At 37.5% G+C, this 19,036-nt stretch overlaps 1 protein-coding gene across 6 annotated transcripts in view; it reads right to left on the reverse strand.

The window, feature by feature from the left end:
* TBC1D4 (TBC1 domain family member 4) overlaps positions 1-19,036 on the reverse strand; it is a 192,459-nt gene that overhangs the window by 15,913 nt on the left and 157,510 nt on the right. For 4 of the 6 annotated variants that reach the window (XM_082701237.1, XM_082701239.1, XM_082701240.1 and 1 more), the window contains 4 exons: positions 11,423-11,580; positions 9,020-9,229; positions 6,132-6,290; positions 1,599-1,757 (listed from right to left, as the gene is read on the reverse strand). In XM_082701237.1, the coding sequence (XP_082557363.1) occupies positions 1,599-1,757; positions 6,132-6,290; positions 9,020-9,229; positions 11,423-11,580 (686 nt within the window). Of the gene's footprint in view, positions 1-1,598; positions 1,758-6,131; positions 6,291-9,019; positions 9,230-11,422; positions 11,581-18,475; positions 18,500-19,036 lie in introns of all 6 variants that reach the window. The other 2 variants (XM_082701236.1, XM_082701238.1) reach the window with 1 other exon arrangement.

Genomic DNA, 19,036 nt, shown 5'->3' on the forward strand with positions numbered 1-19,036 from the left:
TTATTTCATTACTTAAAATTGTTGTTAAAGACAACTACAAATGTACTCTCTATCCAAGACATTAATTCTAGCTCCATTTTTTTTCCAGACCAGCATTCCCTTATAATCTGATCTTCTTATCTCCTCTCTATTAGGAGTCTTGACTGGCCCTAAATGAACCATCCCAATTTCTAGTCTGGTCATCAACTTCTAGTCACAGAACCAGAGATCTGCGGGCGTCCATAAGGATTGCCCATTTAAATGAGAGGATTGAGGGATGCCTGGGTGGCTCAGTGGGTTAAGCCGCTGCCTTCGGCTCAGGTCATGATCTCAGGGTCCTGGGATCGAGTCCCGCATCGAGCTCTCTGCTCAGCAGGGAGCCTGCTTCCGTCTCTCACTCTCTATCTGCCTGCCTCTCTGCCTACTTGTGATCTCTGTCTGTCAAATAAATAAAATCTTTAAAAAAAAAAATAAAAATAAATAAATAAATAAATGAGAGGATTGAGACTCAGAAGCAGAGTAATTTGCCTAAAACCACAGCTCAGTCGTAAAATCAGACAAGACTGAAGTCTTTAGTTTCTCTGTAAACTTCCCCTTTTCAAAAATTATTGACTCAAAAAATATTAAATGAGTCAGGTCCTTTCCCAACAATAGGATGTTTATCATCCTAAGGGAACAGAGATCCAATTTTAGTATATGTGCTGCTGAAGCGAGCATGGGAACAGAGAGCCAAACTTGGTTTTGGCTAGTGATTTTTTAATGTGCCCTAATAAAAGGTGACCCCCAAATATAAGGTAATCCCTTATCTTCCCAAAGGGACTCAGGTAACGTATTTGGCCACTTCAAATACATTAACTTCTGGGGATACAGATGAAATTGTCAAATGCCAACATATAATATTTAATCCAATCAATTAGGCATTTTTAAATAATAAAATATATAATATGCTAGAGAAAAACTAAAGACAATGTAATTTTTAAAAGCATACCATTTTTACTTCCCATTAGTTATTTGAAATTTAGCATTTAAAAAGATAGCTTTACGATGCTGTCAATTCTCACAAGTACCCATTCACATAATATTAGGACAGTTCTTTTTTTTTTTCATCCTATAGGGGTGTATTCATGGTTCCACAACATAGCCACTTATTGTATTGCTTTTTAAAGTGATATCCAAAGGCTTGTGTAATTTTTTGGTGCCCCTTTTAATCTATTCTAGCCTATTTTAAAACCAGTGTTGACTGAGGAAAATAAATGTCTATCTCAAACAAAAGTCAGTTGTTCAAAATAGAGGAACTGATAGTATCCGATAACATGACCTTTATAATGATTCAAATATAACACCCTTTTTGGGAGGCAGGTTTAGGAATGAAAACTTCATTCTGTATTCGACATATATGGTATCTTCAACCAGATTAAAAGCCAGCTTGCCCTCAAGAAAGGGCAATGTCAGCAGCTCTGCATAATTCAACACATCTTGTTTAGCAACACCAGAACAAAACAAAACAATCAACAACAACAACAACGACAAAACAAGAAACCTAAGCAAAATCCCCCCAAAAAACTCAACAAAGGGACCTACTGTCTACTTTTGTACAATAATCAATGGAGCAGACATACCCAAATCCACAAGAATAGCGTGCTGCTGAGCAGTGAGCTGCTTGAGAAGTTCTTTATAGGATATGTCAGGAGGTTGTTGCTTATTGGGCAATCTGTGCCTTAGACGATACTGTAAAGCTAGGAACTGCCAAATTTCTCCTCGTCGACTTTTGGGAACACCTGCAAAGATAAAAAAAAAAAAAAAAAGCAAGATCTTGAACTCCGGGATGAGGTTGTTCAATTGCAGCCGAGGAACTATGCAGGGTCTGAAAACAGGCTGCTGCGATGGCCTGTAGGCCACCCTCTGACCCACAGTATCATGTCCTGACAGAAGCACGTTTTGACAAGTATCATCCCATAACAGCCGATGTCTTGTAAAAGAAAACCCTCAGATAATAGTAACGGCAACGTTAACCTCAGCCAACACTGCTTGGGCACCTAATACAACACTCATCGAGGGCGCCTTGCTACTCAGCGTCGTTCCCAGAAAACCACCCAGTAAGACAGGCCCTTACTAATCTCCCCACTTTCCAGATGGCCAGACAGAGGCAGAAAAAAGCTAAGCAACTTGCCCAAGTTTGCGCAGCTGATAAGTGGAAGTTTAGAACTCGAACTCCCTGAGTCTGGCTTCAGAGACCAAATTCTGCAATCATGAGACGTATCATTGCCTAGTCCCATCTTTCATTTGGTTTGAAGCTAATAACAAATGTTAGTACTTACAATTTCTAAATGTTTGACATCAACAAGTAACCATGTAAAAGAGAATAAAATAGCATTATTACTATTTTGTATGTATGGTCTATACAAGTTCTATCTTGTATGGTCATACAAGAATGAACTAATAAGAATGGTCAGTACAACATAAAAGCGAACCAGAGTGCTCCAAAACACCCTCTGACAAGACAACATCCGGCCTGTATCATGAAACGTGAACTCCGTTATGCTTGAGAACCAAAGGGTATCACAAGCATCTCAGAGTAAGCCAAAACTTTGTTGTGTTTTTGTTTGTTTTATTTTTTCTTTTATATATTTGAGAGAGAGCGAGCGAGCTTGGGAGCAGGAGGGGCAGGGGGAGAGGGAGAAGGAATCCCGAGCAGACTCCATGCCCAGCAAATAGCCTAGTGCGGGGCTTGATCTCACCACCCAGAGATCATGACCTGCGTTGAAACCAAGAGTTGGATCCTCAACCAACTGACTCACCCAGGTGCCACCCCCTCAAAAAAAAAAACCTTTTGTTTATGCCAAAGAAAATGAAGTAGGTCCTGGGAGGGACAGAATTCAATTCTGTATACTAAGAAACCCTACTTCACAAAGTATTTTAAGTTCAGGTAAACTGGATGGGGAATAGGTTTCTGAGCTCCCAGCTGATTAAGGAAGGTTTAATGGCACTGATATCTTTGAACTTCAGTACCTTTATTTGCATAAACCAAAAGTATTATTGTCCAGAAAGGTATAACTAAGGCCTTCCACAATACACTTCCAAACTTGTTCCTACGGTTGCCTTATGGACTTCCAAGTTTCCCCACTTGGTTGCACAGTGTTTTACTATTCATCTGTTGTGGCTGAACCTCAATGCCATTCATCTACTGAAGATCTTTCTCATATCTCTAGGAGTAATCACTCCCTTCTCACACTCTTTGACACATACTCTAACATCACCATATTAGATTAGATCTACACTGCATGTTTGCCTATTTTCCCTACTACCAATGGTGAGCTCCTTGAGAATAACAAGCAAATGTTCATCTCTGTATGATGAAAACCCAAAACATACCTTGCTATTTAAACACATGTTAGATGAATGAATGAATGACCACATGTCATTTTTTGGATAACTTTCATTAGCCCATTAATTGAATCTCTAATATGTGAGTGGGATGTTTTATTATCCACCCAATAACAATTTGGCAAGAAGGCAATTCACTTCAGCTAAGTAAGTATTTGCTGAACATCTAACATGTAGCAAAGTACAGAGAATAGTACTAAGGATACTTTATCCCTAGAAGATGAATAAATCCATTCTCAGGAATGGATTCTCATTCATTCATTCATCCATGTACTCATTCAGTAAATAACTTGCACAAGATGCTTCTTAGGTGCTAGGTAGGCAGTAGTGGGGTGAGAAAAACATTAAACAAATATATACAAAAACACAAAATTAAAAATTATGATAAGCACAATTAAAGGGAAAGAAACATGAGAAAAAATAATAAAGTGAAACTAATTTGTTTTGGTGGAAGAGAAATAGAGGCACATTATTTCTGAAGAAATGGTATTTGAACTGAGAACGAAAAGATAACAGGCTCCAGGCTGGGAATGTGGGCCGCAATCCCTTTGGGATGAGGAAGGTGATGGTGCCTGGGTGGCTCAGTCAGTGATGTGTCTGCCTTCAGCTCAAGTCATGATTCTGAGATCCTGGGATTCAGCCCCGACGGGGAGCTCCCTGCCCAGGGGATAGCTTGCATCTCCCTCTCCCTCTACCCTTCCCCGCTGCTTGAGATTCTCTCTCTCCCTCTCCCTCTGCTGCTCTCCCTGCTTATGCTCTCTCTCTGTCAAATTAATAAATAAAATTGTATTTTATAAAGAAATTAGTTATTTTTAAAAAGGAGAGGAATGTTTGAACACCATCAGATGGGCAAGGAATGGGGAGAGAAAGGAAGAGTAAGAAAGATGAGGGGTGGAAAAAAAGGGATGATGGGAAATGGGGAGCAGGGAGAGACGTAGGAAGAAGAAATGTAGAGGGAACTAGAGCATTCCATGCAAGAAACAGCCTGGGACATACACTGGGACCCAGAGTAGTTCAGCCTCTCTGGAGCACAGGCTACAATGAGCGTGGAGCCTGCCTGAGATCCTTTCCCTCTCCCTCTGTCCCTCCCACTGCTCAAGCACACGTTCTCTCTCTCTTTTTCTCTCAAATAAATAAATATCTTTTTTTTAATTTTTTTAGCTTTTATTTATTTATTTGACAGAGAGAGAGACCACAAGTAGGCAGAGGCAGGCAGAGAGAGAGGAGGAAGCAGGCTCCCTGCTGAGCAGAGAGCCTGATGCGGGGCTCGATCCTAGAACCCTGAGATCATGACCTGAGCCGAAGGCAGAGGCTTAACCCACTGAGCCACCCAGGTGCCCCTCTTTTTTAAAAGTTTAAAATGTATTCTATATGAAATTGAAAGATGAGCACCCCAAAACGTCTGTGAAAGTTATTCCAAAGACCGCTGTGATCAACATCTCACACACATTCTATTAACCACTGTTTTGTCCCAAATAATACAGTCAAAGAAAATCTTTACAACTTCCATATCTTCAAGGGAAAAAACCCCCATATATGAGGCTTGTAAATGTAGCATCTTACAAAATTATTCCCAACTTCAATTTAAACTTAATGGTGCAACAGTTTCACACACTAATCATAAGCTTTTATTTTTTTTTTAAAGATTTTATTTATTTATTTGACAGAGAAATCACAAGTAGGCAGAGAGGCAGGCAGAGAGAGAGAGAGAGGAGGAAGCAGGCTCCCTGCTGAGCAAAGAGCCCGATGCGGGACTCGATCCCAGGACCCTGAGATCATGACCTGAGCCGAAGGCAGCGGCTTAACCACTGAGCCACCCAGGCGCCCTAATCATAAGCTTTTAAAACAAGACTCATTATCAGATTTCTTTGGCCATTTTTGGATTTTTATTTTACACTCATCAGTTCATTCAGGCCATGGAGATTCTCATTTTAGTATCTGGGTCACAGAAATGCTACTTTTAATTTTAAATTTGAGATGTTTAAATATCAGTCAGTTTATATGGTATAGAAGCAATGCAGTATAATGGCTGATTAAAAGCAAGCTTTCGAAAACAAACAAACATACGTGGAAGAAAAACTGACTGATTAATAAAAATGTAAATCTGTTTATGTATATATATACACATAGGTGAAAATATACATATATAATACATTTACACATAAATATAAACATTTCTGACCAAATGATGGAAGTGGGTCAAGTTTATAAGTCTAAATTATTTTTATGAATGTAATCCAAGGTCTGTACCAATGCATTCACTCCCTCTTGGTAAACAACAACACAGGGCTAGGAAGAGCTGGTTGAAGAAGTTGGGACAATCTCTAGGAAAGGCAGGCTCTCCATTAAGCATAGTTTTCTTCCCAGTTGAGCCACTGACTGTAGTAAAAAGCAAATTACTTCCCATTCTTTATAGGCAAAGCATATATGCCTGAGCTACACAATCAAAAAATCTCTAAATGTTTTCTTTATAAAAGATTATCACATGGGCCCCTGAGTGGCTCAGTCAGTTAAGTATTGGCCTTCAGCTCAGATCATGATCCCAGAGTCCTGGGATCGAGTCCCACATCTGGCTCCCTGCTCAGTAGGGAGTCTGCTTTTCCCTCTGCCCCTCGCCCACTGCTTGTGCTTGCTCGCTCTCATTCTCTCTCTCAAATATATAAAATCTTAAAAAAAAAAAAAAAAAGATTATTACAATGATCCACCTAAAACTAATGTAACATTGTGCATCAACTGTAGTCCAAAAAAAAAAAAAGGATCCAGAATACCTTCTTTAAGAGAAACATGAATATCTTCCATATCACATCTGATTTTAGCTCTGCAGTTCAACAGCTTCTTATCCCAGGTTATTAAGACCTCCTTCTGACATACACCAACTTCTTCGTAGTCCAGTTTAACTTTTCTGGACTGGAGTTCATCTCTGCTTGCTAACAAAAATAGAACAATTTATGTAAAACCCGTGCATTCTTAAAACACAGGATTTTTAACATTTTTGTTTTATTTGTAAAATCATACCAAACGACTTTCAGGAATCATCCACTAACATCTGATCAAAGAGTAAACTTAAAAAAAAAAATTGAGGATACCCGAAAGGTTCCCAAACTTTGAGTCATTTCATGTAAAAAAGTATCAGAAATAACTTCCTAAGGAGGTTTCACTCTGTATCTTACAGATGGGAACTCTGCTAAGCATGAAAAAACAAACCACGTTTGCTAGGCTATAAACTGCAATTTTTTTGACAAACGTGATAGCCTCAGAAGTAACAACTTGCATCCTTTTCAACACCATTAATATTTTATATATGAAATATAGGATAAAACAATGCCTCATGCTAACATTAATTAGAGATATATTTGACCATAAAACCCAATAAATTTTTATAACCATTTCCAGAGTTACCAATACTGCCTCTAAAAACACTAAGCCATGTGTCCCTGTTCATATTTAATAACCTTAAAGAGGAAACTTCATTTCACTGAAATCAACATGACTTCCATTCTTTACTATATTACAGAATTCTCTCTCATTTGATAACCTAAAAGATAAGCCCAGAGCTCATTTTTAAAAAGGCCTCTAATAGCAACTACTATCTTAATGTGCTCTTTATCTTTAATAATTGATTCCAAAAGGGAAAAATGAAAAAAAAAATTAGCTATTTTTTTCTTCTCTTTCCTTAGGATCACTTTGAACAGGAGTCTCTCAGATCAACATGTACCCATTCAAGCTCCCCAGGCTCAACCCCTTACCTTCTGCAATACAAATCTTTGTCAAGCATCCAAAGTCCTCGACAGCACAAAAACAATAGCAGAATGAGTATTACCCTGAACTTAGTGTGTTTGAAACCATTTCAAAGAATTTAAATATCTTATAATACCACTATTCAACTAAGGCATAAAAGTTTCTACCTAGAAGTCCAAACATAATCAAAAATAAGTTTCATTACAAAACTACTCCTCCTGGATACCACTAGATGGCTTTCTAGCAGAGTTTAGCTTTGTTTCTCAATATTTGCTTTATACTTCTCTATAATAGTCAAATAATTTTTTTCAAGAAGTGGGTTCATTAAAGCACATGATTAATACAACCCTATATGTAGCTTTACTAATTTTTTTTTTTACAGTGGACACATTTCCTTTTTCCCCTGCAACCTTCTCTAGATCATTATTCATTTAAAATAATAATCAAGACCTGTGCCAGCTGTAGGCCCTGAGGATAAAATGCTGAGGAAGAGCAGTCAATGTCTGTCCTCACCCGGTTAACTAGGCAAACAACAAAGAACCATCGATAAATGATTACCCACTGAATAGAATTTTAATCAGCTCAACTATTTTTTGTCTTTGTTACTTAAGAAATCCAGAACTAATAAGGGTTTCTTACCATATCTGCTAAATGTCATCTCTTGTCTTATCCTGAATAGGAACACAATCCCTCTCAAAATCTATAATAAAAGCTTGAGTGGGCATACCATTTATCACAACAACCTTTTAAAAGCTATCTCAGTAACGATTAATTGGGGTTTTAATTTTAAAGAAAAGAAGATTCATTTGCTAGGGTTACTTAAAACCTCATATACTTTCCATTCTGCCAAGAAAACAACAATGAAGAAAATACAGTGTTTCCGGGCAAACTAAATATTATTCAATTTAAAAAGCAAATTGAACAGTAAGTCTAATAAGAGGAATCTTAAGATAGGTGACAAACACAGAAATGCGAATGCCTGCACAAAAAAAGCTTTTTGGAAGATAACACAATAAAACCAAGCCAGAGAAAAACCTAGATTATACATTTTCCAATAAGTCAAAGGACTTATAAGTCAAAGGGTAGACTTAAGCTAAATCATTCATTTTACAAATGTGGAAAACAAGTTCCTTTTTGGGTTAAGTGAATTGCCAAATAATATAACATGAATACATTTTTTGAGTCTGGTACTATCTGCACATCTCTTAATGTGTGGTTTGTATATGCTTAAATAACATTCTTTCAAAGTCTGGAAAACACATTCTAAAGCACTTGCTAGTCATAAACTAAGCCGTAAAGCACGAGAAATGGCACAGTAGGTATTGTAAATTATCCAATTATACATTTAATAAAGATTTGAATATGATTTGTTAAATAGAAAATGTATAAAGCCAACAACAAAAAAATAGGAACTTTGACTTGATAACAGGTAATTAGATAGTTGAACTGGGTACAAAACAGAATTTATTTGAAATAGGCACATTTCTTCTATTATAAATATAATTAGCCTAAAATTTGAATCAATTTCAAAAAAAAGAGAATATATTTTTTATGTTTAAGGGTTTTTCTCCTAAGTTATGCACAACAGCATGAAACTTGCAGTCATATCAAATGCACTGACTCCACAGAACCTACTTTCTGTACTACCCAATTACTATTTACCCATTTATTTCCCATTACTCTAAAGGTGTCTGACGTTTTATCAAGGAAACAAAAATATAAATATTTTAAGCTGAACATTGTCATAGCAACCTTACAAAATAACACTAAATGATGACAGCCAGTAAAATCCTAGTAAAATCCTAGTAAAAGTGTATTTACATTCTGAAAACGAGTGGGGGAGGCTGGGGTTGGTTTTAACCTAAACCCTTCCGTTATCTACTGTATCATATCATTTAGTCCTGTTTGAATGGCTAACCTTCAAGTTTCTGGTTTTCCTTCTCCATTCGAAGCAACAAGATTTGTTGATGTATGGCTTTTTTCCACAAACTCCTCAGTTCTTCTGATTTCTTTCTTTCTTCAGCCTTCTCTGGGTCATCTTCCCCAGACACAAATATAACCAGCGGTTCCTCCTCCATGGTTGGAGCAAGAGGGGACAGTGGCAGCAGCTCGTTCCTGTCCAGTCCATCTGCAGAGAAGAAAACAGTGAGAGGCATTCCTGACTCGTAACCCGGACTACGGAAGCTTTGTCTAGATCTGGTGTTCTCTCATCCTATCTTCCACCTATAAAGCTTTTTACAAAACCACTTTCCCAGTAACTGCATTTCTGGAACTAACGACTTAAGTAAATTCACTAGACTAAATTCCCCTGCCAGATTTCCCTCTTGAGTGAAACGAAAGCACATGTAATTTCGCCACTTCTTCTTTCCACACCAAATGACCTATAAGATAGGTGTTCTGAAGTGAACTGGCATTCCCCAGAGCCCAACACTTCTGCAATTTATCTCTGTACATTCTCTGATTGTGCAAAGCAAAAGGATTACATGAGCAGGTAGCAGCAATCTCCTAAGGGTCTCCATCTACCATCAGAGACCGGCAGGAGAAGAGCCACTGAGCAACACTGGGCATGTCCTGGCTCGGCACCTCTGCTCGCTCCTGCAACATTCCCTTACCCAATCGTGGAGCTCACTCTCTCCCTCTGTTCCAGGCCATCTTTTGCACTCCTGCCAATTATTTTTCTACTAACAAACACGACTGTGTCTCTTAAAACATTTCAATGGTTGCTGTATCCGAAAGCACAAAATCTAAATTACTGCAAATAGCATATAGACGGCTTCAGACTTTGGCCTCATGGAAACTTTCTGGCCTATTTCTATCTCCCGTCCTCTGCTCCCATCATGCTGAATTTCTCGCGATTCTCTGACCTGCAAAGTTCTCTCCAATAACATCAGACCTTTGCTAGTCCCTTTTTCTGAAACATGCGTCTCTCAGCAACGAGTTTAAATGTAAATATCCGGGACATCTAGGTGGCTCAGTGGGTTAAGCAGCTGCCTTTGGCTCAGGTCATGATCCCAGCGTCCTGGGATGGAGTCCCACATTGGGCTCCTTGCTCTGCAGGGAGCCTGCTTCTCCCTCTGCCTATGCCTGCCACTCTGCCTGTGCTTGCTCTTGCTCTCTCTCTCTCTCTCTCTGACAAATAAATAAATAAAAATCTTTAAAAATAAATAAATAAACAAATGAATTTAAATATCCAACATTTCTATATAGATTTCTCTGGCCACCCTAGGCAGAGTTCATTTTTTTCTCAAGGAATGTGAGTTATTTTGTTTCTTTTTCTTTACTGACTGACTTCTGTCCCTACCCTTATTTCCTTAATAAATAATTTTTAAAAATTTTACTCCTTTTCTAGCTTCTTGAATGAATACGTCAGTATATTTGAGTTTTGTCTTTCCTGCTTTTAGAAAGGCCCTCTAAATACCGTGCAATGTTGATGTATATGGCTCTGAGCATATTTTATTTCTTCCAGTTACGGGTAGTTTTCAGTCTCCAAGCCCATGAGATATTTTAGTTGTCTTCTAATTCTTGATTTCTTTTTTTTTTTTTTTTGCACTGTAATCAGAGAATATAGTATGAATATTTATGATTGTGTCACTAAATTGCCTTTGTACCCAAGTACATAATTAATTTTTAGGAATGTTCTATGTGTGCTAAGAATGAGTGAATTTACCCTATAGGGGGCAAGGCTCTGTATAAATATTAGATCAAGCTTGTTTAATTGTATTTCTCAAATATTATCTGTATTTACCTTCTCTATATTTAATTTGCAGAGAGGAATATGTTAAAATCTCCCATGAGAGTTACTGATTCATTTCTCCCAAACATTCTGTAAAGTTCTATTTTCTGGCTTTCAGGGCTGTATAATTATGCATGTTCTCATTATTGTTGTATCTTTGATTATTGTTATATTCCCTTTGCCCTTTTGGAAGTCTTTGCTTTAATTACTAATAGGTCTAGTCTTTCCGTTGATATTTGCCTAGTGTATCTGTATCCATTCTCAATCATTCAACATTTCTATATCACTTTGTTTTATATGTGACTCTTACAAAAGTGTAGGTTACTTTTCTAATAATAAAAAAATCTATGCTTTTGTAGCACTATCATAGTGCTTAGTCTGGGAAACATACTCATTCACTCAACAAGCATTTACTGAATGTCTAACATGTTCTAATGATAACTGAGAAGTTTACCACTGTATCAGATACAGAAACAAATTCTTTCTCTACTGTAATCATTTAAATCTCTTTGTACCCAAAGCACTGCATTCCATCCCCTAGTTTATGATACCAGGAAGGCGTAATTGTTTTGTGTGTACCACACAGACCCTGCTGCATTGCTGAGGGAGATTTGTTCATGGGAGAAGCAACCCTGAGGAAAATGCGCTGCCGCCAGGAGATTCGACGAGGGGTGACAGGGGTTCCTCCAGCGTTTAGGGACTCGTTGCTGCAAGTAGACGAGGTCCTTTTTCTCCCTTCTCCATCACTGTGGAAAGCAAATAAATACGTAACTTGTAAGGAGAACTGCATAAGATGGACTTCACCACGATATGGGAGCACAAGCCATTCACAAGTTCTGCCATGGGCAAGCACAAGCCTCGGGCAACATGGCGCAATGCGTCACCAGGCACACTGGTCACCCAGGCCGCCATATCCTAAGAAAAATGCAATCCAAGCCATAGCGCAGTCCTGAGAAGCTCACTGGTTTCTACTCATTCCATAGAAGCCAACCATTTCAAGTCCTAACCTGAGGAACAGAAGTATGTATACAGAGGAGCAAAGGTTATTTAAATAATTAACTCATGCTTTGCTAAAAAATTTGAAAGTGTATTCTAAGCAATGTAAACATTTCCTAGAAGGCTCATAAAGGGCTTTCCTTATGCTCTTATGGAAAAGGCTGATAAAGATAGCTTCTCACAGGCTGTGGCTCTTAAGATCTGTCTACAAATTGTTAGCCGCCAATATCTGGACCATGGCAGAAAGGAACCTGAATAAATGTGGAACGGTTAACCTTGGGATTATTATCAGGTGATATATCAATAAAAAACTGTCATCAATAAGACTGGCTAGATTAAGATAAAAAATATGCAACATTTCTTCATAGCAGGACTTCACAGAGACTATATTATGCTGGTATGCATTAGGACACTCCAAGAGGTAAGTAATATACAGACACACCTTCATTTGTTTAAATTACTTGACTCCATAATCACCTTCTCCAATTTTGGGGGAGTTTGAGGGTGTGGCATCTTTCTACATTGGTGCTTTATGAAACAAACATGTGGAAATGCTGATCTGCTCTAAAAATGTCATTTCCTAGGAAAGAACATTCTAAGTTATGTTAGGCCCATCTGCAATAAAAGGTCATTATGACTCAAACTCACTTTTGAGACCATTTCTGTTAGTAGCTGGAACACCGTGTAATAACTGTGACTGTCAGTGGTGGTAATATTCAGTTTCAAAGCCTCTGAGCTTTCCTGAGAAAATGATGAAGATAATAATATTGACAGGTGGTGATACCACCAAGAAAAGATACGGGACTTTTTTTTTTTTTTTTAAGATTTTATTTACTTATTTGAGAGAGCGCATGAGAGGCGAGAAGGTCAGAGAGAGAAGCAGACTCCATAGAGCAGGGAGCCCAATGCGGGACTGGATCCTAGGACTCCAGGATTGTGACCTGAGCTGAAGGCAGTTGCTTAACCAACTGAGCCACCCAGGCGCCCCAGATATGGGACTTTAATGGAGTCAAGAAGAGTCAGTACTTAGTCAGGAAATGGAGCTGGAAAAACCACAACCCTGCCTCAGTAGTGCTGAGGCCATCAACAGTCAGGAGAGCAATTCTGCACCTGCCTGTCATCGTTGTTTTTATTTTATGTCCTCGCAGACATCAGGTAATTCAGTTCTCTTTCATCTTGATCTATTTCCCTGGAAATACTCCTTCTGGATTCGCTAAACTAAGGTGAAGTAAGAGATCTATGCCCGAGCTGCTGCACAGTTAGTAAGTATCATGATATGTTCCGATACTTCACGAGGTAGCTCAGATGTGTACGTACATCTGAATACAGTCAAATCCCTTTGTCATGTATCCTAAATAAATCTATGACCCACTACATGTCTATGGTTCAAAAATCCCTGTAATCCCGATTAAGCATGTTCACCTTTCTTCCACTTTGGAAAGTTGTTGTTTTTTTCATATATACGACTTGAATAACAGAATGCTTATAAAAGATAGACATTTCTTTGTAAATTTGCACATGACATTTGTTTTTTTCTTCATGGCCTTTATGGACAGATTTTCTCTCCTCAAAATTCATATGCTAAAGTCCTAATTCCCAGTATACCTTACAAAGTGACTATATTTGGAGACTGGTCCTTTAAGGAGATAATTTAATTAATTTGGTTATTTATTTATTTATTATTTAATTATTTTTAAAGATTTATTTAATTAACATATAATGTATTATTTGTTTCAAGGGTCAGGTCTGTGAATCATCAGTCTTACACAATTCACAGCGCTCACCCTAGCACATACCCTCCCCAATGTCTACCACCTGGCTCTTCCCTCTCTCCCACCTCCATCCCCTCCAGCAACTCTCAGTTAGTTTCCTGAGAGTAAAAGTCTCTTATGGTTTGTCTCACTCCCTGATCCCATCTTGTTTCATTTTTTCCCCTCCCTTCCCCCACGACCCCCCACCCTGCTTCTCAAATTCCTCCTATCAGAGAGATCATATGATAATTGTCTTTCTCTGATTTACTTCTTTTGCTTAGCATAATACCCTCTAGTTCCATCCACCTTGTTGCAAACGGCAAGATTTCAGGTTTTTGGATGGTCACATGTGGATATGCCACATCTTCTTTATCCATTCATCTGTCAATGATAACATCTAGGCTCTTCACTTTGGAAAGTATTAATTGAAGTATTTCCCTTTTGGAAACTGTGAATCAAATGTTCTGTAAATAACAGTTATATTCTGACAAATACCCCTGACGTACTCTGTATCTTCATTTTGGTAACACTATCTTACTAGCAGTTAGCTGCTATATGTCCAGTATTCAGAATGTATTTCTAGCTCCTAGTACAGTTACTAGAAAATAATAGTAAGCACTTAACAAATTTCCATTACATAAATTAATATTGTAAAGCCATACAAAACATTAACTCAGAAGTTTAAGTAAAATGGACAAAAAAGTCATATTGGTTAGTCTAACATGTCAGGAATACCATTTTAAAACCCTGTGTGTAGCATGAATTTTAAGTCTTTCTGGCAAAATGTTCTAACAGCTCTCTTTCCCAAACGTACACACTGAGCCCTGGATGGCACTGATAAGTATTAACAATGACAGTGGTGTTAGGAAACAACTTAAGGCATCTTTCTTCCAAGTACGTGTGATTCCTGTCCTACAGAAGAGCATCTATAAGCTAAAGAAAGACTTCTGAAGAAGTACCTATTTGAATATGCCTCATGGGGTAAATGTTCAGTAATTCCTCCTTCCTTCTTAGCAGCTCTAATGAAGAGAACTAGAGTAAACTAAACCAAAGGATTGTTAAATTTTTATATTTTAATGCTGGAATTAAAACATCTTTTAAAAATTGCCTTCCAAAAAAAAAAAAAAAAATCACAGGGCACCTGGGTGGCTCAGTGGGTTAAAGCCTCTGTCTTTGGCTCAGGTCATGATCCCAGGGTCCTGGGATTGAGCCCCGCATCGGGTTCTCTGCTCAGCGGCGGGAACCCTGCTTCTCCCTCTCTCTCTCTCTGCCTGCCTTTCTGCCTACTTGTGATTTCTGTCTGTCAAATAAACAAATAAAAATCTTTAAAAAATAAAAAAAAATTACCTTCCAATTCACTATTGATTACCCATCAAATGTCTGAGAGTACTAAACATAAAACCGAAAAGTACCCCTACCAACTTCATTATTGTCTCTAAAATATGTGCTTTTGGGGGACTAGGTCAGAAAACAGGTGCATAAATACCCCTCCCATTAGCCCATTACAAAGCTGAAAGTTTCATAACATCTAAAATTTCAATCCTATAATCTAAATAGATTGCCAAATGACACATTTTTCTTCTTAGGTCCAGAATTTAATGGTCAGAATTTATAAGCCCCAAATTACCAGTCAATATATAAGATGATTTACTGAAAAGAACTTGCATAACAGACCCTTGATCTTGATCCTTTATCTTGTACTAAAGAAGGGCATCCTGAAAAAGCAGGCTGGTGGCTGAGAAAAGGCAAAAGCCACCCTGCTTCACTTCATGAGAGAAACCCTGTCTCCAGAAGTCAGAGGCCAGATAAGGCTTTCAAAGTACGCAGCTCACGCAGCTCACCTTTTGATTTACATGTGCTCAGCAATCTGACTTTCCTAAGGTTGCAACTGCCTTGTCTTAAGCATTTTACAAGTACGAACTCATTTTATCCTCACAGTGGGGTATGTGTTACTTCTGTTCCCATTTTTAGTGAGGAAACTAAGGTCTGAGGAACTTGCCCCCAGCTGTGTGGAGGAGCCAGGATTCAAACCCCGGGCCGTCCAGAAGCCAGAGACTCAGGCACTACAGCTTATCAGGCCAGTGTAAATACTCTGCATTAGTTCACCAAAGCACTATCAGACCATAAAAGTAAAGCTGTCCGGACCCCAAGGACCCTGTGTGCTCTAGTGAAAAAGAAGTCAGTCTCTAGCATGAAGTCTTTTGATCAGTATGCCTTTTTCCATCTTTTCAGGGAATAAAGTCATAACTTCAAAGAATTAGGTGTTCATTTATGCAAATGTCTCATTTCTTCTCTGCTTTTGAAATACCTCCATTCCAAAATGCAAATACTTTTTTTAAAATAATGGGATCAAATAAAAAACCACATTAATATGGTAGACTATACCTATATTAGTGTATGAATTATCTTTAACCTTTTTTTAATGATAAATTACAACTATTTCCTATTTTTTTTCATATAGCCTTTTTCCTCCTGCTTTTGCATTTTGGAACACCAACATGCACATTATAAACTGCTTCCCAAGAGACATATTCAGAAAAAGTATTTTGTGCCAGAATTACCTCTACTGAAAATGTCTGACATTAAAAATGAATAATTAGAAAGGGAAGACAATGTGGAGAATTCCCACATATTTTTGTATTGGTGTATTCTAGATATACATCCTATTACCAGCCAGCAATTAATTAAGCAATTAATTAATTAAGCAATTGATTAATTAATCCAAAAGGGACCAATGCTTTACAAGGAAAGGAAACATCCTATCTTACATGTTATCACCCTATAGGCTGGGAGGCATTTCCAAGTCCTTCTGGACACAGCATGAATCCAAAGCTCTCAGTATAATATGAACCCTCCCACAAAGCTTCAAGATAACTTTTTAATACATCTTTGGCCAAGCAGTTAGAAGCTTCACCACATCAACTATTAAATTAACATCATACTTCTGTGTTCACACAGAATTTTTAATGCACACTTCTCTGCTTTAATAACAATTAATTCTATGTATTCTATATAAAATGAAGATGTTTTCGTGACCACTCACAGGGACTCTACCTTAAGGTTGCAGTCACATTTTACTCCCCCTCCCCCCCCACCCCCCCATCTCCCGCCCCAGGGCAACACAGATACATTTTTCACAAAGGTCCTGGGCAAGGACCAATATACAAAGGGATTATTCTGCTGAGCAGCAAACTGCCCCCCGCATCCTCCTGCCCTCTAACCCCCACTGAAAACTATCAGCATCATCAAGTCCAAAAAATGACTAGTACTGATTAAAGCTACATGGAAATCACAATGTTTTACAACTCAAGATAGAATCAAGACTTGATTACTGTGATAGCAACTATGTGACAGAAATCTGAAAAAGCCTTCTCTTGGTAAATACCTCAAGAAAGGCTCATGGAACAACACAATGATGAAACTTCAGCTTTTCCCACAGGATCCATAGTATAATTTAACTCAGTCCCATCAGGTACACTAAGAGGTTAGCTAAAACCTGGCTTTCAACTGGGGACAATCCTATCATTCTATGGAAAATCTTTACTAATTAAATTAAATTGATATTGAACTATTCTAGTGGAAAACAATATGTAGCATCTAAGCTATGAATCAGAGATAGATTAATCAGCAGAACAATGTGTAAAACAAAAAGAATGAGAAAAACAAAGCGTTTTATTTCCTAAACTCTACACTGAATGTGAATTTTTAAAAGATCAAGTTCTTTGCATTGGAATTTAAAGTATCTCTGGGTAGCAAGCTCATTTGCTTACTCACATCCCTAAAACCTAAAATTAAGAAAATAATATCAAGCAAGATACAAAATATCCCTGGGGCTCAATTTAACCATATGTAAAGTAAGGAAATTACAGGCCAAATGATTTCTAAGGTAATAATAAACAGACCTACTTCTATGCCTATAGTAGAACCTACAAAGACACACAGTAAAACTAACATTTTCATTCGGGTTTTAAAAGTAGATAAAAAGTATTATTTAAAGGTCTTACACCCAACCATTAAAAAGTGCCTGTCCGTGAAAAGTTTCAAGTCTTATCAGTGTAGCCAAAATAATTTTCTTTTTTTCTCCTTTCTCTTTTCTCCTTCTTTTTCATTCTAGTTCAGCCTTTCATATGTGTTTTCACTCCAGCTAGAAAGAAATCTAAATGTTAGTGGCTCCAAACAGGAAGATGGGTATGTCTGTTTGACTGGATTCCTGATATAAGCTAAGTATAGACACTAGAACAAAGCAAAAAATAATCATCTTCAATTAAGTTTTCCAGCGATGATTTTGGATGTTTACCAAAAAAACATGCAGGTCAAGAGGAAGAAATGTCACTACAGATGTGGTCAGACTTCCATAATAAGGAAGTAGGTATTTTCCTTTGTCCGGACCTGCGGGAGGTCTGGCCTCCAGCAGTATCTAAAAGTAAGCAATGTGTGAGGAATTAAGATGAACAGAAAGAGATTAACAATCCTCTTTGAGGGAAAACCAGATTGAATTTTATGAGTATGTTTCTTTTAGGATGCTCATTTCTGCATCTTCTCAGGATTTGAAATAAATTCCTTATATATGCATATGTACCTCCAAATGAGCAAATTCATGTTTATTAATTCAAAATTAAAATTGGGCTTTGATTGAAGGCCACAGCACCGTACTAAGAAATTGCCACCATGGAATAGAGTAGAAACAGGATTTCTGTTTACAATCAACATTTTATATGATCATTTATGATCTTTGATTACACCAGGCATCACATTTTCCCTACTACATAACCATCAGAGTACTGGAATTTTGACATGCACTTAGGAGACAGCCAAAACTGCTTTTTAAAAGGAGTGATATTCAGTTGGAAGAAATTATGAGTTTTTATAAGAACATATTTAGACCTCAAATCACCTTGATTCTGAAGCGGTGTCCTGTCTAGTACAACAGGAAAAGAAGGAACATTAGCACACATAGAGAGATATATGTCCAAAATCAGGATTTAGAATAAAGAGGCATTCCCATTAGTCATCAATAAGGCATAGATAAGGCAATAATGAACCATGAGTTATGATAATACTATTTTTATCAGTGAACACAAGAGAACTACATGGAACCAAAACTGTACCACAAAGTACATCAGCAAAAATCTTATTTTCTCACTGAAAAGTCTTATAAGTGAATAGCAATAATGACGATCATTTTACTTTGACCAATGAACTTCAATATAAATGTTTTTTCAGTTACAGGCTTAAAAGCTAAGAAGCAATTATAAGGAGTGACAAAGATGATTGCTGATAGAAAGGATATTTCTGATAAATAAATATTATATAAATATACTATATCATTACAATTATAGTTTAGTCACTAAACAATAAAATAACATTAACTTTTTAAAAATTAATTCAAAGATAAATCAAAACATGCTTATTGCTCTTCCTTAATCATTTCAGTGCTGTGCAGAAAAACCTACTT

This window comes from Mustela nivalis (genome assembly GCF_964662115.1).
Source record: "Mustela nivalis genome assembly, chromosome: 15".
Taxonomy (NCBI): domain Eukaryota; kingdom Metazoa; phylum Chordata; class Mammalia; order Carnivora; family Mustelidae; genus Mustela; species Mustela nivalis.